This window comes from Lichenostomus cassidix, chromosome 20 (genome assembly GCF_008360975.1).
Source record: "Lichenostomus cassidix isolate B80296 chromosome 20, HeHo_3.0, whole genome shotgun sequence".
In the NCBI taxonomy this organism is placed as follows: Eukaryota; Metazoa; Chordata; class Aves; order Passeriformes; family Meliphagidae; genus Lichenostomus; species Lichenostomus cassidix.
Window position 1 is genome coordinate 7,530,691 of NC_139500.1, and position 20,260 is coordinate 7,550,950.

General features: G+C 49.7%; 1 protein-coding gene and 1 long non-coding RNA gene across 2 annotated transcripts; both read left to right on the forward strand.

Annotated features, from left to right (window-relative positions):
• The first annotated feature begins 662 nt into the window (after positions 1-662).
• On the forward strand, positions 663-1,777 carry LOC146428708 (uncharacterized). Its single transcript, XR_014856025.1, has 3 exons — positions 663-819; positions 949-1,032; positions 1,109-1,777. It is a non-coding gene; the product is annotated as an uncharacterized LOC146428708 (long non-coding RNA).
• A 4,621-nt stretch (positions 1,778-6,398) lies between these two features.
• LOC146428709 (BPI fold-containing family B member 4-like) lies at positions 6,399-17,454 on the forward strand. The gene is made up of 16 exons (XM_085079141.1): positions 6,399-6,416; positions 6,983-7,112; positions 7,862-7,976; positions 8,432-8,536; positions 8,781-8,936; positions 10,514-10,577; positions 10,974-11,037; positions 11,454-11,545; positions 12,564-12,737; positions 13,342-13,395; positions 13,993-14,160; positions 14,271-14,338; positions 15,426-15,468; positions 15,962-16,025; positions 16,358-16,434; positions 16,964-17,454. The coding sequence occupies exons 2-16, from the start codon at positions 7,004-7,006 to the stop codon at positions 16,985-16,987; spliced, it is 1,377 nt and encodes a 458-aa protein (XP_084935267.1). The 5' UTR covers positions 6,399-6,416; positions 6,983-7,003; the 3' UTR covers positions 16,988-17,454.
• The last annotated feature ends 2,806 nt before the right edge of the window (positions 17,455-20,260 follow it).

The window sequence follows — 20,260 nt, forward strand, 5'->3', positions numbered from 1 at the left end:
TCCGAGCCACTGGGCTGGCATCTCACTCCTTGCCTGTAGTCAGGTCGGTGTCAAATTGATCTTCTTAGTGAAAGAGGAATTAAATAGTCTCTCTGTTTAGTCTTTATTGCGTTTGTTGCACAGGAATCGATCTGCCCGTACCGGGAGTCGCTTTACCCCTTTATCCCCTCCATGAACCTTTGTCTGTGGAAGCTTCCCAACCTGTGCATTTGCCGTTCCAGCTCCAAAATCCCAGCGTCTCATCGACGCCCTCCTGCCGCCCTGCCCTGCCCCGTGCGCCCCTTTCCCAGGTCACAGGGGGTCGGCTGTCCCTGTCCTGTCCTTGCCCGGGGCGGTGTCCAGGTCACCCCGGTCGCTGCCCCGCGGGGCCTCTCGCCGCCAGCAGGGGGCGGTGCAGCCCCAGGGAGCCGCCCTGAGCTCCCGGGATCCCGGGTTCGAGTCCCGCCGGGTCCAGCCCCGCGCTGGGCGTCCGCCGGCTCGCTGTCCCTGCGCCCCGCGTGTTCCCCGCGGCCCCTCCCGGGTGCTCCTCTGCGCTGTGCGGATGTATATCACCATCCCGTGGGCAGAAGCCTCCAGGCCTGTCCCCAGGCTAGCTCTGGGCCCGTGCATCCCCTGCCCTGCGCTGGGACACGCGGCTGCTCCTCACTCCTGTCTCTGCTTTCCCTCTCCAGGAGCTGAGCTCCTCGCCCGTTTATTTTCACTCGAATAGCTCTTCAGTGTGGAAGCGTGGGGACTCAGGGAGGATGTGTGAGATGTGTGGCATCTCCCCGGTGCACAGGACATGGGATGGAAGCTCACAATCCCCAGCATCAGTTGTAGGTGTGAACTGGGATGCTAAGCCCCGCGGGGTCAGAGACAGGAGAGTGTGACCCTGTTCTTTGCTCTCTAGCCTGGTCCGGATTTTAATGCCTCTTTGTCCTTTAATGCCTCTTTGTCTCCTCCTTTCAGAACCACTCCGGTGTTTTGATGCCTTTGCCCCGAGACAGGATCCACCCACCATCAGCGAGCCGATGGAAGGGAAATGGCTCGTGGGTGAGTTAGACCATGCTCGTCAGGCTAATTAACTCATCAGCAAGGTTTGTTTAACCTAAACTCACTCTGGTTTCAGCTGCAATTTCTTCAGAGCAGTTGGTGTCTTCCTGGGTATAAGCATTTATTTCCATAATGCTGACTCCAAACCCTGCCTGCCTGCCTGCAGGGCTGTAATTTATCCCCCGAGGAGCATCTGGACAAAGCAGGGCACTAATTCTGCCACCTGTGCTGATGATGTGTCCAAAGAGACCGTGTCAAGTCTCTATTAAAAGCTGTGAATAAGACAGAAAGCCTGAAATCTTTACTTCCATAAGATGTATGAATGTAATATAAAGCTGCTGCTAATTCTTCCCAGGGATTAATGGAGACTATCAAGGACAATTTCACTCAATACTGCTTCTCTTTTTGTAAAGTAAAGCTTCCCCAAACCTCAGGCAAGGCAGAAACATGACTTTGAGTCTGTGTCGCTATCCTTCAGTCAAATAGAATTAGCTGTCTTTATTTAAAAAGTCTTTGCTGGCACCACAGTGCCAACACTTTCTGAGACAACGGAATGGACAGAAATCCATTTTCCAGCCTGGGAGGAAGGCAAAAAATAAATTGGAAGAATGAAGAGTGAGGAGGAATTGAGGCGTTCACAGTACTCGCAGCGCGAGTGATTGGAAGTGATGGGAAGAAAGCAGGAGAGGGATTCATTTGCTTAAAATATAGAACTGGAACTGACTTTGAGGTGCACGTTGCATCACTGAGGAACCCAGGCTGCTGTGGCTTGGCTCAGGGGGGTGCTGGGCAGCAGCAAGGAGGGAGGGAGGGAGGGATGGAGGGATGGATGGAGAGATGCTGGTTTAGGTGAGCCGCTGCAGTTCCCAGGCATTCCTCTGGCCATGCATCCCAAACACGGGACAAACAACTGGTGTGTGCCCCATGGGCCATCACTGGAGGCTCCTGGCAGTCTTTCAGGAAGGTCACAACCTCTTCTGCTTACTTGACACTAAGTTTGAACACCAAGTGTGCCTTGTGTGGGGCCAGGTGAGAAAGGATGCCCTAGGGAAACCTGGAATGGGCCAGACCTTGCAGCACTTCGGCTGCACCTCAGTCTCTACAGTGACAGACTCAACACAATATTGCAAAACTTGTTGAAGCCAGTGTCTGGCCAAAGCAGCTGGGAAGCGATTTAGAAGGCTGCCCAGGCTTCCCTGGGTGTCCCTGTGAGCCCTCTGGCCTGTGCTGCTGTCAGTGTTGTGTTGGGGAGCTCTGAGCAAGATCTGACAGCACATCATCAGAAGTGCCTCCATTTTTGCACTGCAAAGTGCCCAGCGAGTGACACTTTTCCATGCATTTCTTTTCCATCTCACTGCACTGCATCTGACTAATGAAGTTTGTCCCTTCTTGGGGGCTGATAACATTATGCTCCTCCTGCTTCCGTTTGCGTCTCAGAAGAAGAAAATTTCCTGTCTATAAAATTCCTGGAGACATCGATTTGTGCTTATCTCATGACAGTGATGTTACTTGGCTTTGCTGTTTATGCTCGGCATTGCGGATGCCTCCAGAAATCAATGCTGCTGCTCGCCCTGCTCCTGACAGGCAGCTCCTGGGAGCTGCTGCCCGTGTGTCTGTGTCCCTCTCCCTGTTTTCCCTGCCTGGGCTCTCTGTGTGGCACTTGCCCGAGATTATGTTCCTGTTTCTCAAGTTCCCTGTGTAGGAAACTGCATGGCTGAGGGATCAGACACGGGTGCAGCTGGAAAGGAGGGTTCTGACGTCTGCCCACGCACACCCTGCCATGGGTCTGGGGTTTGTGCGTGGAGCAGCAGCCCTGGGTCAGCGTGAGCTTGGCAAGGCTGGCTGTGCTGCAGGAGTTATGGGTATTAATTAAGCTGCTCTGCCCTCCTGGGCTGCTGACAATGGGAGCTGCTAAATCAGCTGTAAATCTGGCCCTGGGGACTGTGGGTTTCTGTCAATCCTGGCTCAAGTTTAGTCCCAAAACTTGAGGAGGGTTTGAGTCCTTCAGTTCTTACTAAAACCTTCCAGGTCCTTTCTAGGAGACTCTAGTTAATGTTTTGGCAAACACTGTTGCTAGAAATTAGTTTTGGAGCCTGGCTCTGGGAGGATTAATCCATCCCAAACCAAGCAGAACACAGGTGACTCAACAGAGACAGCGTTGCGCTAACGCCGTGTTTCTGGTGCTGAATTCAGCATGTTACACTGCACTGGGGAGCTCAGAGATAGCTCCTTCCTTCCACTTCTCTGAGCAATTTCATTAACAGGAGTGGGAAAAATTCTCCCCTGAGCAAGCCAGCTCGCAGTGAGGCAGAGGGAGCAGAGCAGCCAGTGGCATTTTTCCATGTGCCTGTTTTCCAGGCTCTGGCCTGAGCTGCCACTGGCCAATGTGCCCAACCTCATCCCAGGGCAGATCTGGTGTGTTGCCATATTCCCCAGCAAAATGCCAGGTGGGGAAATAAATCATCACCTGAACTTCAGCATTTCGGGACCAGGTTGGGAGATCACAGCCCAGCTGCAGTCAGTGCTTAAAACTTACTTTGTTTCCCCCCTTCCCTTCCCAGTTTCTGTTCCAGTACAGCAGTTTGCTGTGTCATTTTCTTCTCTGAGTGCTATTTCCTTCCCCTTGAGCTGCTGCCTTCTTGTTGGCATCAGGGAGTTATTTTCTATCGATGTTTGAGCTGAGCAGTTCATTAATGTTCACAGCATCCGTTTGGAAGCAGTCGCTGACTCCTAGGAGGTGTCTCTGTGAGGGAAAAGGCTGAACATCTGTACAAAGCAACTCCATCACAGGCTGCAAGTCCTGCCACCAGACTTAAGCTTTTCACCTTGGGAGAGAGGATTCAGTTTATGTATATTCTTAATAAGATGTTACTATTTGCCCATTAAAGAATTTTAACCGTCTGAGGTTACTCTATTTATTTTTTAATTTTTATGTTTTATTTGCCACATAACAGCAAAGAGAAGTTGTGCTCCTGTAGCCTGCAAACCTCTGGAATGTCTCAAAACCACCGTTTGTCATTAAAATGTGATGCAAAAATTCTGATTTTATTTCACCTTCAGTGTTCCTCAGCATTTTAATTTGACCTGTATGGTGCAATCCTCCTAAGTTTTCCCTAGGCTTCCCTAGGTTCTGAATATTAGAGAGAAAAAAAAACAGTTAATGTAATAATATCTAATAAGTTATTATATTTATTTACTTTAATATTACGATTCTAAAGATCCTCTTGCTGTTTAACCTGCCATCTTGCAGAACTCCAAGCCTGAGGCAGTGCAGGATACCTGAGGCTGCTCTGGAGTATTTCTTCTCTGCGGGTGTTGATCTTTCCTTGAGCCCTTCTGCTTTCCAGCAGTTGGCGTTGAGACAATCTCTTCTGCAATTTCTTGCAATGCTTTATTTTAATATATCTTCCCTTGTCACTGCAGGACTGAATCCAGCCTCCTGGTAAGTGATATCTAAATCACTGCTGCAAGGAGAGGATGAAATATGGGCTTGGGAGAGGGGAGGCAAGGGATATGACTGAGGAGGAAGAAGTCACAGAGCAGGAAGAAATATGGACAGGGTGTGTAAAATGGGCTATGTTCCTCACAGCTGCTGTCACTGCTGTGGTTCAGGTGTGGCTCAGGATATGTGTGCATGGACATGGATCTCTGCCTCTTGCCATGGAACACTGAGAGGATCCAATGGAGTGTGGCTGTGCTGTTCTGTGCACGTACACAGCAGCTCGGGTGGTTATTGCACACACAGTGACACTCTGAAAGCAGCTGGAAATCCACACTTGTTCACACTCAGCAGCTGGCCTTTACAAGTACAAGGCTGGAGCAGTCTCATGAACACTTCACTGCGGATGTGCTCATGATGACCACTCAGCCTGATGTATTTGAGCCTTTGAAAGGGGACAAAAAAGGAGCAGCATGGATAGGTTGCCTGTTTAGATAATTTAGTCCAACACCTGGGTTTGGAACTAGACTGTCACCAGCACATCAAATGCAGCCCAGGTTGTGTTAAATAAAACAAGTTTCTATGACAAGCAAAAGTTTGCTCCATGGAGCCCAGGACAGGACATGCTGAGGGACTTGGGGCAAGCACTTCTCTGCTGCTGCAAGAACACACCTTGTGCAGTATTGAAGAGCATCCTGAGTACAGTTTTGCTGCCTTCTGTATTCCCAGGAGATAACTAGCCCTGAACTCACTGTGATGGTGACAGCTTTCTCCTAACTTCAACCTGAATGTATCAGCCTGTGTTTGTTCCTGTGCCAGCCTTGACCCTGAGCCCAGGCAGATCTCCTGTCACTCCTGTCTCCTTCTCCTGTCCCTCCTCTCACATGTTTATGGAGAATGATTGTATCTCTGCTGCTCCACGTTCCGTGAGGCTGAGCAGCCCCTCTGTGGCTCCCCCAGCTCTCCCAGCAGCTGGGTTTCCCCCCGAGTCTGTCCCAGCTGAACATGGGTGACCAGACCTGAACAAAGTGCCCAGATAAGATCTTCCTGGGGCCCTGCACAATGGAAACTTCCGTGAAGCCCAGCCAAGGCATCTGCTGAGGGGTGAGTCTCATTCCTGCAGGATGAAACTTTCCTTTGAAATCCATGTTGCTGCTACCAGTATTCAGCTACCATAAATGTTGCTTATTCAAAATTATGTTTATTGTTGGCTTCATACATTTCAATACAACTTCATTTTTTACAGTCGGTTCATGACACTGTACAGATCCAGCTGAAATCCATCAAAGAGCTGGCATCTATCAGATCTCTGCAACCTCTCCACTTTGCTTTTTGTCAATAAAATCTTTTCTCAGGACTGCACTTGAAACAGGAATGAGTCTTTTAGGTCCCACAGCTCCTCAGGGATTGGCAAAAGTAGACAGTTTCCTACTCCAAGCCTCCTTGAACCCAAGTTCCTGTGCTCCATGTGCTGCCTCCCTGCACAGGCAGCCCCATCAGCCTTCTGCCAGGTTTAGGTGCTTCAGTAAGTCTCAAGATTTCCTAAAATAATTGGTTTCCTCAAAGCATAGGGATCCCCAATGGATCCACCATTGCAGGGCATCCTTTTTAAGACAGACTGGGGGAAGGGGGTGAAAGCAGCATCCTAGTGATCCAGGCCACAGAGGGGAATGGCAGCTGGTCAAGTCAGCAGTGACGTTTCCTCGCATAAATCAAGAGAGGTGGCAGCTGGGTGTTGCTTGCAAGGAGCAGGAGCTGAGGGATGGCTGCTCATGGGCCAGGGAGGCTGAGTGGGAAAGGTGTGTCTGCTTAGCTGCAGCTTTTATATAAGGGCCACTTCTTTCATCTCAGCTGTGGGGGAAAAAGGGACATCACAGAGTCTCGAGGAGTCCAGAGGAGCCTGAGTGGAGCCAAGAGCCATCCCAGCTGGCTGCAGCTGAGTCAGGTAATAGCCTCAGTGCATTGGTTGTGGTGGCAGGTCTCACTCTGGAAGTGCTTGGCTGCTTTAGTTGGAGACTGTGCTGGGCACCAAGCTTCTGATCACCTGCTTATGTCTGCCATTTTGTAATTCAATTTATGTTAATAATTATTAAATTATTATTTCTAGCTGGCTTATTTTTATCACTTGTACTTTATTGCTTTTGAAAAGTAGAAGGAACAAGGATAATCCTCAGATGCTTCCCTTGGCAAAGCCCCTCACCAAAACATCTGTAATTGTGCATCACAGGGATACAGAAGTAACTTAAACATCAAATTTGGCTTCTTTCGTGTGAACATTTTTAGCCAGTCACAAGGGATCAGGAAAGGGCTTTTTTTGACTCATACATGGAGTCTGTCCATATGTGTGGACGTGAAGAAGGTCCTGTTGCTCTGGGCTTGAGCAGAGTCTGCCTTGAGCTGGATAAAGAGTAAATGAGGGATTCCTTCCTTGACTTCTTTCCTCATAAGGACACTGGGGTCACTTCTGAGAGGCTTTTTCCTCACTGTCCCTTCTGATGTCTCCCTTGCCAGCAGGGGAATCTTCTGGAGACAATGGTTTTGAAGCTTTTTGGAATCCTCTTTTTCTGTGGCCTCCTCTCACCCTCGCAGGAAGTCTTGTCGGGTCTGTCCTGTGCTGTCAGCCCACGGGCAATGCAGAATGGTAACTACAAAAAGGCATGGGTTGTGTTTGCTTTGAAAACTCTGTGGGACTGTGGTGGGAAGTAGAAATTCCTGAGCGTCTTCATCTTTATTTCATAGTTTGTCAGGGCTGCAGACTTTGCTCAGAGCCCCTGATAGCCATCACCAGGCTCATGGGTCAGAGAAATCTCTGCTCCAGAGCTGGGGCATGTTTAAGCACCAAGCAGCCACACAGAATTTCAGGGAGAGATCTGGGTTATTTCCTCTTTTTGTCTCTGTTTCTCATTTCCATGTTGGAGCAGCTGATATTTGACAAACAGCTGCTGTGAAGTAGCAGACATGATAATATTTGCAATGCTCAGGCTTGTTTCAAGTTGCTTCCACCAAAAAACCCCAAAAGCCAAAAGCAAAAACAAACAGGCAAAAATCAACAAACCTCTTGACAGAGGGGAAATGAGTTCTGAGTGAAAGCCCAGCCTCTGAGTGAGGTCACTGGTGTTCCTGGCAGTGCACAGCCAAACTGTGACCTCCACATTGGGAGTCTGGGGTGATTTTCACTGTCACCTTTCCTTGTTAGTTCACCAAGGGCAGCTTTGGTTTAGTTCATGTTGTAAAATATCATCCCCCTGTGATTTAACTGCATGGAGACAGCTGATGCCTCCATGAGGGGTTTTGGGGAGTGGAGTGGCTTTGCTGTGCCAGGATGGATCTGCCTGCATGGGGAGAGGTCACTGCTGCCCGTGCTGGCCCTCACACCCAGATGTTTTCCAGTTCTCTCAGATGCCATAATTCATAATGGGCTCATCCAGCAGCACCTGCAGGGTCTCGTGGTTCCCAACATCATGGGTGAAGGGGGTCAGCTGAACTCTCCCACCAGCATCACCGAGTAAGTTCTTCGCTGTGAGTGTGCCTTCAGCATTAGTTCTGAACAAGTCAGGCTGAGCTGCCCCTGGCATGGCTGGCCCAGGGGCAAATAAATCTTTGTTTTATTGTGATACTGAAATTCTGATCTGGTTAATGTTGTCTGAGTGGTAGCGGTGTGGGTGGCGAGGGGCACTGCAGATTATGGGTGCAGGTGCAGAATGACAGCTCTGGTGCTGCTGTTGGTGCCTGACAGCACTGAGAGAGGGAAAAGGGACCACAGAGGGAAAAGCAGACGGATTCCAAAGTCAGCTTCCAGCCCAGTTTGGTTCCAGGCTGCCTTCTTCTGGCTGTCAGCAGTCCCTTATCCTCAGTGAGGTGGCTGTGGTGCTCTGGGTGCCATGGATTCCTCTCTGGGAGCAGCTGCTCAGCTGCTGGAAGGTGTTTTTAATTTGTGCCAGCCTTTTCTGTTGTTCACAGCCTGCACCTCATCAAGGTCCGGGTGCCCAGGCTGTCGGTGGTGCTGCTGCCAGGGATTGGGGTCCAGCTGACCATCGGGGCAAAGCTGCAGCTCAGTGGCAACTGGTGAGTGGGGCATTCAGGATGGATGTTGAGGGAAACCCCTACCCTGCCATATTTTGCATCTTTTAAGGATTTTGAGGTACTTTTTACCTCTAATTAAGTCACAGAGCCAAACAGGATCACCAGATGGCTTGTGGCGTTGGTAATGGTCTGCAGGAGATGGAGGTGCAGCCTGTTTCTCCTGGCTCTGCTGAGTTTCTCTGGGTAGAGGCTGAGAGATGGAATCATCCCATTTGCTTTTTTGCAGCTTGGTTGGCCTGCTCTCAGAACTCATTGATATCTTAGTGGAGGTGAACATTACTGCAAACATTAAATGCACGAATTTTGAGTCTGGCACGTTCCAGGTTGTCACCGAAGACTGCCTCTGCATTCTTGGGGCCATAAAGATCAAGGTCCTTTCTGGGTGAGTTCCTGCAGGTTTATGTTTTCTGTTGTGTACAATCCTGTCCTCTTTATCCAGCAATATGGACAGTCTGCCAGGACACAGACGGTGCTCAGCTGATACAGAGCCAGGCCTCAGGGATGGAATTTCTTTCCTACTGCCAGTGCCAATTGCTTCAGTGGAATGAGGGTTAATTTGCCCTGTTTGTCTGTGGAAATTTTAAGATCTGAAGCATGAGGTTTGGTACCTTTCCCAACACAATTTCTCTAGACATAGCTAGAGAATTGATATCCAAAGGGTAGGAATAATAAGGCTGGGAGAATTCCAGGAAAACAGGACCATTACTTCCCCTGGTTTTGTACTCTGCCTTTGGCTGCTGTCCCAGGAGAATGCCAGGCATGTGGAGTTTCCCCTCTGACTGCAGTGGTTGTGTGTAATTCCATTCAAATGTCCCATTTCTTGCTCAGTCTTATTAAATTCTTGACAGCAAGACTTTGCTGACTTCATGTATTGATGAACACAGCAGTAAATTGATCATGGGAAATATTTTCTTTTATTGCTTTTGAATTACTCACTTTTCAGGTTCATCAAAATTCTCCTAATTAATTTTTGCATTATGCATTATATTTCAATCAGTGCAGCAGCTGCTTTGAAAAATGCTGTGTGAGTGAACAGAGGAACATGATTCACCTGCTCTGGGGGTCATGTTTTAATTTTTGGCAGGATTAAAGTGATGGTTTGCTGGAATTGAGCTCCTGGGGGGGGCAAGGGGAGCGTAGATATACACAATTGACTTAATGGCAGCTCCTCAGATGCATTTGTAGGCAGAATTTGGGCATAAATAACAAAGTGCTCTATGAATTCCTGCTGTCTGTGTCTTGCCAACTCAACAGTCCAGAAATATATTGATTATCAGATGAAACTGCCTCTGTGCTGCTGCAGGCATGGCACGTCCTGAGCGAGCTGTTCAGCAGCAGCATGGAAATGTCACACAGCAGATTTCTCCTCTTGTTATTCCAGATGCAAATTGTTTGTTCCCAGTAACTAACATGAAGATATTTCCTAACAGCTCCCTCTTCCCTTAACTACAGTGCTGATTTAAATACCAGAGGGAGACACCAAACACAGGTCACGCTGTGAGAGGCTCACTCCTTTCATGCAGTGATGTCTGTGCTCCCCAAGGGCTGAAAGAAACATTTCCTCACAGAAAGGGTTGTCAAGCATTGGAACAGGCTGCCCAGAGAAGTGGTAGAGACACCATCCCTGGAAGTGCTAGAAAAAAAAGTGGTTATGGCACTTGAGGACATGGTTTAGTGGTGGACACGGTGGTGATGCTGGGTTGACACTTGGAAGTGATAATCTTAGAGGTCCTTTCCAACATTAATGATTCTCTGATTCTCACCAATGAGCCAAATTCTCCCCTTAGTTGGGGCCTTTTGTCCCTCCAGCCCCTGCTCTGGCTAGCACCAGCTGCTGCAGTGACCCTGAAGGGATGACTAAGGGTGCTGGAGAATGTAAAACAGAGGATGGAGATCCTTTTTTCTCCTGTCCTGGAGCTTTGTTTGTGCTGATTTGGAGTTTTTTTCTTTCCTTTCCAGTTTACTCAGCCTGTCAGTGAATGAGCTGGTGCTTCGCCAGCTGACAGCGACTCTGCCCGCTCTGGTATGGCTCAGGATTGTCCTCCTGTCACAGCTGAAACACTGAGATATTGGGAAAAACTTGTTATGAGGTCACAGCAAGCTGCACAATGTCTCTGTGCTGCTGTCCCACATGACTGGTGTGTGCCATGGGGCTGGGGTGTCTGTGGGCAGCCTGGCAACTCCCGAGGGTGATGCCTGTAGGCTGATGCCTCAGGCATTCCCCAGATCAAAGTGTTTCCCTTCAGTGTGGTCCCACAGCTCCAGGGATGCTCCACTGCCCTCAAGTCGTTCACAGCATCCCAGCTGTGCCTAGTGCCATGCCAGTTTTCCCTGGTTTAGATGGAAAGGGGGCAGTCTGGGCAGGCTCTGGGTGATGGTGGTGAGGGTTGAGCAGTCACATTTCTGCTTTATGTTGCAGCTCTGTCCTGTAGTCGATATAGTGATGAACCTTGTGAACATCCATCTCCTGAGCACCCTCAATGGTGAGCTTCTTGTGGAGGGTGAGGTGCTGCTTCCCTGCATCCCCCACAGTGGGAACATGCCCCATTTCCCATGTTGAGTCCATCAGTGCATCAAAAGAAGTCCAACACTTCTGCAGGGCTTTTGTTGAGCCTCGAATTCACACCCCAGCATTCCATGTGAGCTGCTCCCACCCTGGCCCTCTTTATACCATTTTTATGCATCACCCTTGGATTTGTCTTATTATCTTTGATGCTCCTTTTGTGCTATATCCTAAAGGTAGATCCCACTGAGCCGAATTTGGGGATGTTTTGGCCATCTGGAGTAGCAGCAAGCACCCTGCAGCAGTGAATGCTTGGACCTGGTGGCCTTTGGGATCAGGGGAGGTTGTGTTGCTGCTGATTTCTTGGAGCTGTAACAATCCTTTTCCCATGTGCAGCAGTGATCCCAGTTGGCACGGCAGGAACGATCCACTATCAGCTGGCCAGCATCCCCTACACCTCTGGCAAGTTCCTTGGGCTGGATTTAGATGTAAGTTAATGCTGCAGAACCCTGGGAGGGTTGCTGTGTGTTGCCTTCCAGTGTGCTCACCTCATCCCATGGGAGCTGTAGAATCCCAGGTGGAGCAGGGCTAATGACTTACCCTGGAAATGCAAGCTCCTAAGTGCTTAGACCTTTGTCCAAAATGACCACTAAGCAACCGTGTGTACTTTTCCTCTTTATATGCCAACTTACCCTGAGTCTGCCCAAGACTGTCTGTCTGTTGGATGTAGCTGCTGGGATGAGCAGTTCTCCTTCTCATGGGACGAGCAATTTTCCTCCTCTCCCTTGCCCTGGAGGCCTGGTGTTAGTGCTTGTTGCCTTTGCAGTTCAGTCTCTGTGATAGGTGAATGCTAAACCAGGCTAATGGATGTATTTTTTATGCCTGTCTCACTGTGGGGAAAAAAAGACCTCAGCAAAAAGCAAACTACTTGCAAACAGGAGAGCTTAAATCAAAACAGGCAGCGGGAGAGAAACAACTGGGACACGAGCACTAAAGAGGAGCAGGGGCTGATAGTGAACACTGCAGCCTGTGAAACCCACACTGCTGTCCTGGCTTTGGTGCAGAGACTTCACCGGGAGGAGCCTTTGCCCTCCAAGCCCCCAGGATGGTCAGAGTTGGTCTTCTTAGCAAGTGGTCAGTGTCAGAGTGGGTTTCTGTGGAGCTGGAGGGTGGCTGATGCCTGGCTGGGTGTGGGAGGTCTGGGATCATCAGGAGTAGCACCATCACCCCTCAGTGCTTGGAGTAAGAGCTCAAGGATGAACTGAAGCACTGATTCGTGATTTGGACAAAGCGTGTTATTAGCTAAGAGCCCCTCAGTTATACACTCTCACCTTTATCATCTCCTATCATCTATGAAACAGTGAACTGCTCCGAGTGTGGTGCTTTCCCGAAACTCTGACGAGAGGAGAGAAGGCTGTTCAGCTGGCACCAGCCTGGCACTCCTGTGAGGATCCGAACATGCCTCATGGCTTTGAGGATTGATGTCTGTGTCACCTCTCTTTGCAGGGTGTGGTGAAGCAGGTGGGAGGCAGCACCATCCCCCACGACTCGTCCCCCTCCGCTTTGCCTCCTCTGATGGACAGGCTGCTGCTCATGGTGATGCGCCAGAGCTTCCTCAATGCAGTCCTGAGCCTCCTGCTCCAGTTGCCACCACAGACCTTCCCCTGCACCCCAGATGTTGTGAGTACAGCAGGGCCTGTATTTCCTGCTGGAGTGAGTGACAAGGGACAGGCATCAGCCCACCTCGGTTCTGCTTGGGAAAGGCTGTTTGTGTGTCCTTGGGTGTGTGCATGTGTGTGCTTGATGGCAGAGGCTTGACCCCAGGATTGCCTCCTTCCTGCTCTCCTCAGAAAGCTGTAGTAGCACCTGCACTGCCCAGCCCTAAGGACACCTGCTGACACCAGTTGGGTACTGGTTGTGCCATGGACTCCCTGCAGGCTGTGATCCATTTCAAGGAGTGTGCAAAATGCCACTGAGAAAAGACCCTGTGTGTGTGCAGTGCCATTCCCTGGGTGTTGGCATCTCCTGTGCCTCTGATCTGTGCTTCCCACGGGAAATGTTAGGAGTCCACACACTGGCAGATGTTGAAAGTCTCTGCAGGACATCACCTTCCACGGCTGGGTGCTATCACCTTTACAACCACCAGGAATCACCCAGAGGGCTGGGGCACAATGGAGAGGGTGGGAGGCTCAGGATGCTGTGTAATGGGGTGGCCCTGGCAGGGTGGGTGTTGCTGAAATCAGCTGGAGAGCTCACTGGGCTGCTGATGCTTCTGTTCCCACAGTTCTCCGGTGCCCACCGTTTGCACGAAGCCGTGTGGACCATCGCTCCCACTGGGGTGAGGAACTTGTTCTGGCGCCAGGCTTTGTGCAAACCACTCCAGGATACACCTGGATGTGCTGTCATGCCCCTTCCAAAGGTCTTCTGCTCCCCTCCTCTTGCACCAGCATGGCCTGAGCCTGCCCTGCTGCCTGACCAGCTGATGGCGGTGGGTGAAGGGACTGGGGTTTGCACAGCCCCTGCCCAGTGCCCTTTCTCCTGTGTGCCATCAGCTGTTCCAAACTTCTCCTGTTCACTGAAAAGGGGAAAGTCATCTCCTGCAGCTTGCAGGCATTGATATAGAGAGCTGATAAATATCTGGCATCTTCTGTTTCCTTGTCTGGTATCTCCCATTTCTTGGGCACCCTCTGGCACTCACAGCCCCCTCTGTGTCCACCTTTCCTTCCTCAGCCCTTTATGCCCTCAGTATGTAGAGCTGATCTGTGCTGCTGGACCTATTTGCTCTGTAAATTTGGCTTGTCCAAGGTGTGTATGACCTTGGGGAGGCTGTATAGAGCTCTGGGGCTGTGAGAGTCTGCCTGGGGATTGCCAGTCCCCTGCCTGGCCACTGTGTGGGGTGACAGCAGCCACCTCCATGTGTCCCCAATTCCCACAGTGCTCTGTCTGCCGTGGAACCAGTCCTCTGAGCATCAGATTGATGTTGAGGGGGAACCCTCTCATCCTCTTGGAAGAAAACAAAGCCAGTGTCAAGCTTTCAGTCCTGATTCAGCTGTTCAGTAACCGCTTAGATGGATCTATCCTCAACTTCCTGCTGCTGAAAGCTGTAAGTGTGGATGGAGTTACCTCTGAGGGTGCAGCCTGCAGCCAGCTGGGTGAGTGGTGGCTGGGATAGGGATGTTTCCATGTGCTGATCCTCTCCCTCTCTGCTTGCAGGACCTTGCTCTAAATGTCCGCGTGTCGATTGTCGGGGGCAGGCTGGTGCTACAGCTGGCCCTGGACAGGTGAGCTGTCCCCTCCTACAGCTGGGGACATTCTCTGCATTGCAATGTTGGCTCTGGGGCCCCTGACTTGAAATATTTTCTGTAAACCAGATATTTCATATCCTGAATCTGAGAATTTCATACATGACTGATGGCATGAGGTAGATGGGGTTGTTCAGGAAGGATTGCAGCAGCTGGAAAGTTTTAAGAGGCTGGAGGAAAAGTGTGTCAGTTTTATAACAAGGAGGAATGAGGTAACCTGAATAATTGTAAGACTGTCAGCTTGACTTTGATCCTGGGCAGTGGTTCGAAATACCTGATATTGGACATGAATGATAAAGCAGTAAAGGAAAGTGCTGTCATTAATGCCAGTCAAGGTATGATTAAAGATTGGAGAGCATTCCTTATAGCAGGAGGTTTGAGGATTTCGGGCCATTTAGCTTGTCAAAGAGCTGGATTTAGAAGCAAAATTGGCATAGCTTGTATGCAGCGATATAGGGAATAGAAATGCGTCAAAAGGCTTTTAATTCAATAGACAAGGGTATAACAAGATTCAACAGAAGTAGAAAAGAGAAATTGAAAGTGGCAATAAAGCATCCATTTTAGGTAGGGATAGTCGTGTGATTGCAGTGATAGATGAGGAGATGTAGCAAATTCACCAGGTCCTGAAATCCAGACTGGGTGCTTTTACATAGAATCACAGAATGGTTTGGGTTGGAAGGGATCTTAAAGATCTAGTTCCAGTCCCCCTGCCACTGGGTTCCAGAAGCTGTGCTCTCAGCTGGCCAAGAGCCGCCTCCTTCCAGAAAGTGAATAATCTGGACAGGGAGAGGGAAGGCACAACCAGGAACTGTGTGTGCCCTGCTGCAGTGCTGCATCATTGACAAGCAAACTAAAATTAGGTTAAGCTCTTATTTTCCCATTTTCTTTTCTCTCGTGCAAGTGTGCCATTCCCTGGTTTTTGTGTTACAATGGAGCTGTCCCTCTGTGGGTGATGCCTCACAGGGGTCTCTGCACATGGGCTGACTAACCTTGTGCTTGGGGTCTGGCTGTGAGCTCTGGCCAGTGCCTTGTGTCTGACCTGCTGTTTGCTCTCCTTTTCCTGCAGCACTTCCCTCTCCTTGGAGTCTTCTGATGTTGGCATCAGTAATGTAAGTCTCTAGCACCATTCTGGGCTTTACTGGGCAGGAAGAGCAGCCAAGCATGACACCCTGTGGCTTTTGGGGAGGGAGGGAGCCAGGCAGTGGCTGTGGGATGCTGTGATGGATTACCCCTGCCGATGGTCAGAGCTGTTAGCTGCTCTGTGGTATAGGTTGTAGCAATTCTTCTATTGCTGGGGTTTTTTTTTTCACTTCTGTCTTTTCTAATAAAGCAAATGTAAAGATGAAATCTGTTTTTTTATTCACCTCTGTCTGGGCAAAGCTCACATCGAGCTCCAGCAGTAGTGTCACGAGGCAGAAGTTTTCCTAAAGGAGGGACTGAATACAAATTGAGAAAGAAAAGTAGATTTGCTTTAAAGAGCAGAAGAACTGTTTGTTCTTTTGCTGTGTCAGTGGGCAGTGGTTAGCAGTCCCAAGGGTCCTCCTTGCTGCTGTCATGGGCCAGGCAGTGCTGCTCACATGTTTTTTTCCTTCTCTGATTCAGATTTCCATCCTGAAGCCCCACTGCAGCACTTTGCTTGTGGAAACATTACTGCCTGTCATCAATGGTAAGGTGACCAGGATAGCTGTAATGTTGGGAGCACTTCAAGTTCTGGGCAAGGAGGGAAGAGTGGGTCCTGTGTGTGTTTGAAAGATGTAAATAGGAGTGCTGGAGCTGTTAAAACCCTGAAATCCCCATTTTGAGAATGTAGTTTAAAGTACAGCTTTATATTTTATATATCCCTGCATCAGCCTTGGCAGCAGCCAGTGATGGAGACCATGAGGAAAGCCAAGCACACAGTGCTGGCCCTGAGCAGCTCTGCTCCCTGTGTGCTGCCTGGAGCAGCTCTGCATGCGGTGTGAGCTGGCTCAGCACTAAGGACCTGTCTGTCCCCTGCAGGTGCCCTGAGCATTGGGATCCCTCTGCCCAAGGTGCTGCGCATTCCCTTAGTGAACGTGGATTTCCAGATAAAAGCGGTGAGTGTCGGATGGGCTGTTCCCTCCTGTGAGGCACCAGAGCTGTTCACAGGACCCTGCCAGTGGTGGCTGTGTGTGCCAGAGCTGTAGATTTCAATCCCTGAAAGACCAAAAGGGCTGCTCTGTCTGAGGAATGCTGCCTGAGGATGTGATGCCTACATATGGTATGGATCCAGGTGCAGCATGAGCAGTGCTCAGGCTCCAGGGCAGGTTCCAATTCCCTGTCCAGGCACTCTTTTCTTTCTGGAGAGCTCAGTGGGAGCAGCTCTGATGTGGATCTGGGGATTCAGGCAAGCCCTCTCCAGTGGCACCAATCAGAGTGTCTTGAATTGCCCCAGGTTCCAACCCCGTTCACCCTGGAGGTGTCCTGCAGGAGCTGGGATATTCCCCAACACTTCCCAAAGGGTTCTGTGCCCTCCCTATTACAAACTGGACACGAGGACTTTTCAGGAGGGTTCTCTCTTTGCCGTGCATTGTGAACCAACATCTCTCCATCTCCATGTTTATGTTTCTCCCTGCTCTCCTTCAGGGCCTGATGGTGTTTCTGGTGTGACCTGTGGAGCCTGAGACATGGAGAGGGCTGTAGGGCAGACAGAGGAAGAGAGCAGCAAGTATGGAATGCCAGGACCAGCCTTATCTGCTTTTCTTTCCTAAACTTATTCAAAATTCTTGATAATATTTAAGACACTTTGAAGTGAATTGGCTCGTGTGAGTACAGTTTGACACTTGCGTAAGCCAAACCTGACTGGCAGCTCTGTGTACAAATATTTATTTAGGGAAGTTGGTGTGATTTTGGGGTCACAGTCACAGCAGTTGCAGGTGGTGCTGCAGTGGAATTGGGAAATTTGTTCTGGGGTACAACTCTTCCTGATAGGTTGAAAAAGTGAATTTGTTGCATGTGGCTTCTGAAGTGAATCTCCCCATCCTTGTCCAGGAGGGTGTGAAGTGCTGAGCAGGAGCTCAGAATACATTTGTCATGTAACTCTTTAATAAATGTTCCTAATTTTTTAGTGCTTGGAATGAGGTTTTGGTTTCTGATACTTCTCAGGGAGAGCTTCTGTTGTGTCTCCACTCTGGGATCTTGTTTCTTTGTGACAATCAATATTGTGGGTTTGGGTTTGAAAACTCTTCCCAATTGAACTTCCTGAGAAAAAAAAATTGAATTTTCAGTGGCTCCTTGTGGTCTGGTAACCTGCTGACCAAATGCTAATCCACAAGCAGAAACCAGAATTAAATCGAATTTCCAAAGGTCATGAAGCATTTCCTAACAGAACTTGAAGGGAAAACTTGCTTACCAGAGAACTGAAATGCTCCCCAGAGACTGTTCAGCTGCTGGTGACACAAGCCTTGTCGTGTCCCCGGGCAGAAGTGATGCTCCTGTGTGGTGCTGGGGCTCTGCACTGCAGCAGCAGGCTGGGTACAGCCCCAACACCAGCTGAACCCCTGTGGAGTGAGGTGCCAACAAGAGTGATTGCTGTGGAGCATTGAAAGCTGTTCAGGAGCCAGGGACAGGGGGCTCAGATCCTATTGCTCTTGCTCTCTGGCACCAGCATGCCCACAGGGCTGGCAGAGCAGGGTTTGGGGTCTGTGTGACCCTGAAAGGTGAGATGAGCAGCCCCAGCAACCTGTGCTGGCAGCTGCTTTGTGTCACCTCAGGGCTCTGGCACTGCTGGGGCTTGGTGTCTCCATCCATCCTTTCTGCTCACAGGCTGTGTTTACGCAAGGTTTTGTTCTGGTTCCTGAGCAAACACCTTCTAGACAGTAAGTAAAGTTTAGCCCCTCTTTTCATTCCCGTTTGGCCATCAGTTCTGTGTGTATTCTGCTCTGCTGGGAGGGATTCATTTCTCTGGCACATTATAGAGGACTCTGTGATCTGGCAATGTCCCAGGCCTCTGCCTGGCTTGAGAAAGAAAACAGTGTGATGAGAGCACGTGATGAGAGATTGATGCTGTACCGAGCTGTGGCACAGGTGCAAGCCCAGGGTCACAGAAGAGTGAAAAAGTCATCTTGAGCCCCTGGAAAAGGCTTTTCCTCTTGGGGTCTGACCTCCATCATGCTGCTCATCACACGGGACTGAGTGGGAAGGAGCAGAGGAGCCTTTTCCAAAGGAAAGGGTAACATCTTCTCAGTGTTACTCATCACCTCTTCAACTTGTACATCTAATGCTATGAATTTCTAGGGGTTTCAGGAGTATATTGAGATCAGGAAACTGTAGTCCAGAACCCATAAGAGCTGGGACAATCCTGTCCAAGAAAGTTTCTTTAACACTGGCACTGTGACAAGCTGGAAAATCTTTTTCTGGATGAGCAGCAGGAAGGGTTGCCAGGGGCTGGCTGTGCTGCCGACTGCACGTGGAACTTGGGGATCTCTGGCTCCTGCTCCAGCAATGCCCCTGGCAATAGCTTCATCCCTCTGCTGTTTTGTGGGGGCTGGAGAAGGGGTTTGTTCCCCCTTCCCCATCTGGCTGATGCATTGTGCCCCATGTGCCACTGGCGAAGGAAGCTGAGTGTCACCCAGCAGCTGTTCCTGCAGGACTGCCCAGGAAAGAGATGGATTTTCTGTATGCCAAAGGTGCTAATGCAAACGATTTTTTCAGCATTCCTTTTCCCTGGCTGTGCTGGGGGTCTCAGTAAATGGGGTTACTGGAGGGAGAAGCAGAAGACCCTCATTTTGCAGCATGAACCAGCTGTGCTCTAAGCCTGTGGCTATTCCCAGGTGGGGCTGGCAGTTGGGGTGCAGCTCCTGAGACTCCAGCCCTGTGCTGGAGAGGCAGAGTCAGGCAGTGAAGCTTAAAGCCAGAATATTCCCTGTCAAAGAAATGCACCTTTTTACTGCTGTAGCTTATTCCTTTTGGGAAACTGGTTTAACATATATTAGTCAAAGAATAATGGTTGCAGCTCTACCAGGAAACTTTTATTAGGAGCTGTTCCTGCTATGCCCAACCTCGGGCATTAACATCATTAGTCAGGTCCCCACTCTGGGCATATAAACCTTCAGGGTTCTTTACTCCTTGCAGTAAATCAACCTGGCTTGTTTTGTTTGCTTTCCCATTTCTCAGCCTTTGAAATACAAGGTTTTGAAGTGTTTTTCAGCAGCTTCAGAGGCTAGAAATGATGGGTATAGCTGTGGCAAGCGAAAGCAGATGTAGATGTAATTAATAAGGTTTCATGGCTGGGGTGTTATGTGAAGCATCACCATGGGAGAGCTGAGGTGGGAGCTGCATCATCAGGGATGAGGATGCTCTTCCTGGGCTGCACAGTCAGGGATGAGGATGCTCCTCCTGGGATGCATGGTCAGGGATAAGAATTCTCCTGTTGGGCATCAGCATAGCCACATGTTCACCTTGGCTGGGGCAGATGCCAGTGATCGAGTGAATTGGATGAATTTTGGAGCTCTGTTACCCCCCACCCTTCCCTTTTGGATGCCTGTGTCTGTTGTGGGTGTTTTTTCCCCCTTTACATTCTTGAACAACCGGGAGATGCATTTGGTCAGTGGGAAAGAGCATCCCAATGCCAACGACTGCAGTGCCAGCACAGCCTGATGCCTGCAGTCACCCCTCATTCAGCATTTTCTCTGTGATGAGCTTTCCCAGAAGCAAAGTGTTGAAAACAAAACTGCCTTCAAGTCTAAAATTAGAAACCATTCTGCAGACTGATTTCCTCCCCCTCCTCTTCTTTCTGACCCAGGAAACCCACCAGCTGTAATGTTCCCATAGTAACACAAGACATGGAGGAAAAGCAGATGAAGGATCTCTCATTGCAGGGGCTATGTTGTTCTGCAGCTGAGAGGCACGATCTGTTTTGCATCCTTTTAAATGAGTAGAATT

Excerpts from the sequence above, each read along its gene's own strand:
- LOC146428709 (XM_085079141.1), top strand. The coding sequence starts at position 7,004 with ATGGTTTTGAAGCTTTTTGGAATCCTCTTTTTCTGTGGCCTCCTCTCA. Across the intron at positions 11,038-11,453 it reads TCTCCTGAGCACCCTCAATG|CAGTGATCCCAGTTGGCACG; the intron begins GTGAGCTTCTTG and ends TCCCATGTGCAG. Across the intron at positions 12,738-13,341 it reads TCCCCTGCACCCCAGATGTT|TTCTCCGGTGCCCACCGTTT; the intron begins GTGAGTACAGCA and ends CTGTTCCCACAG.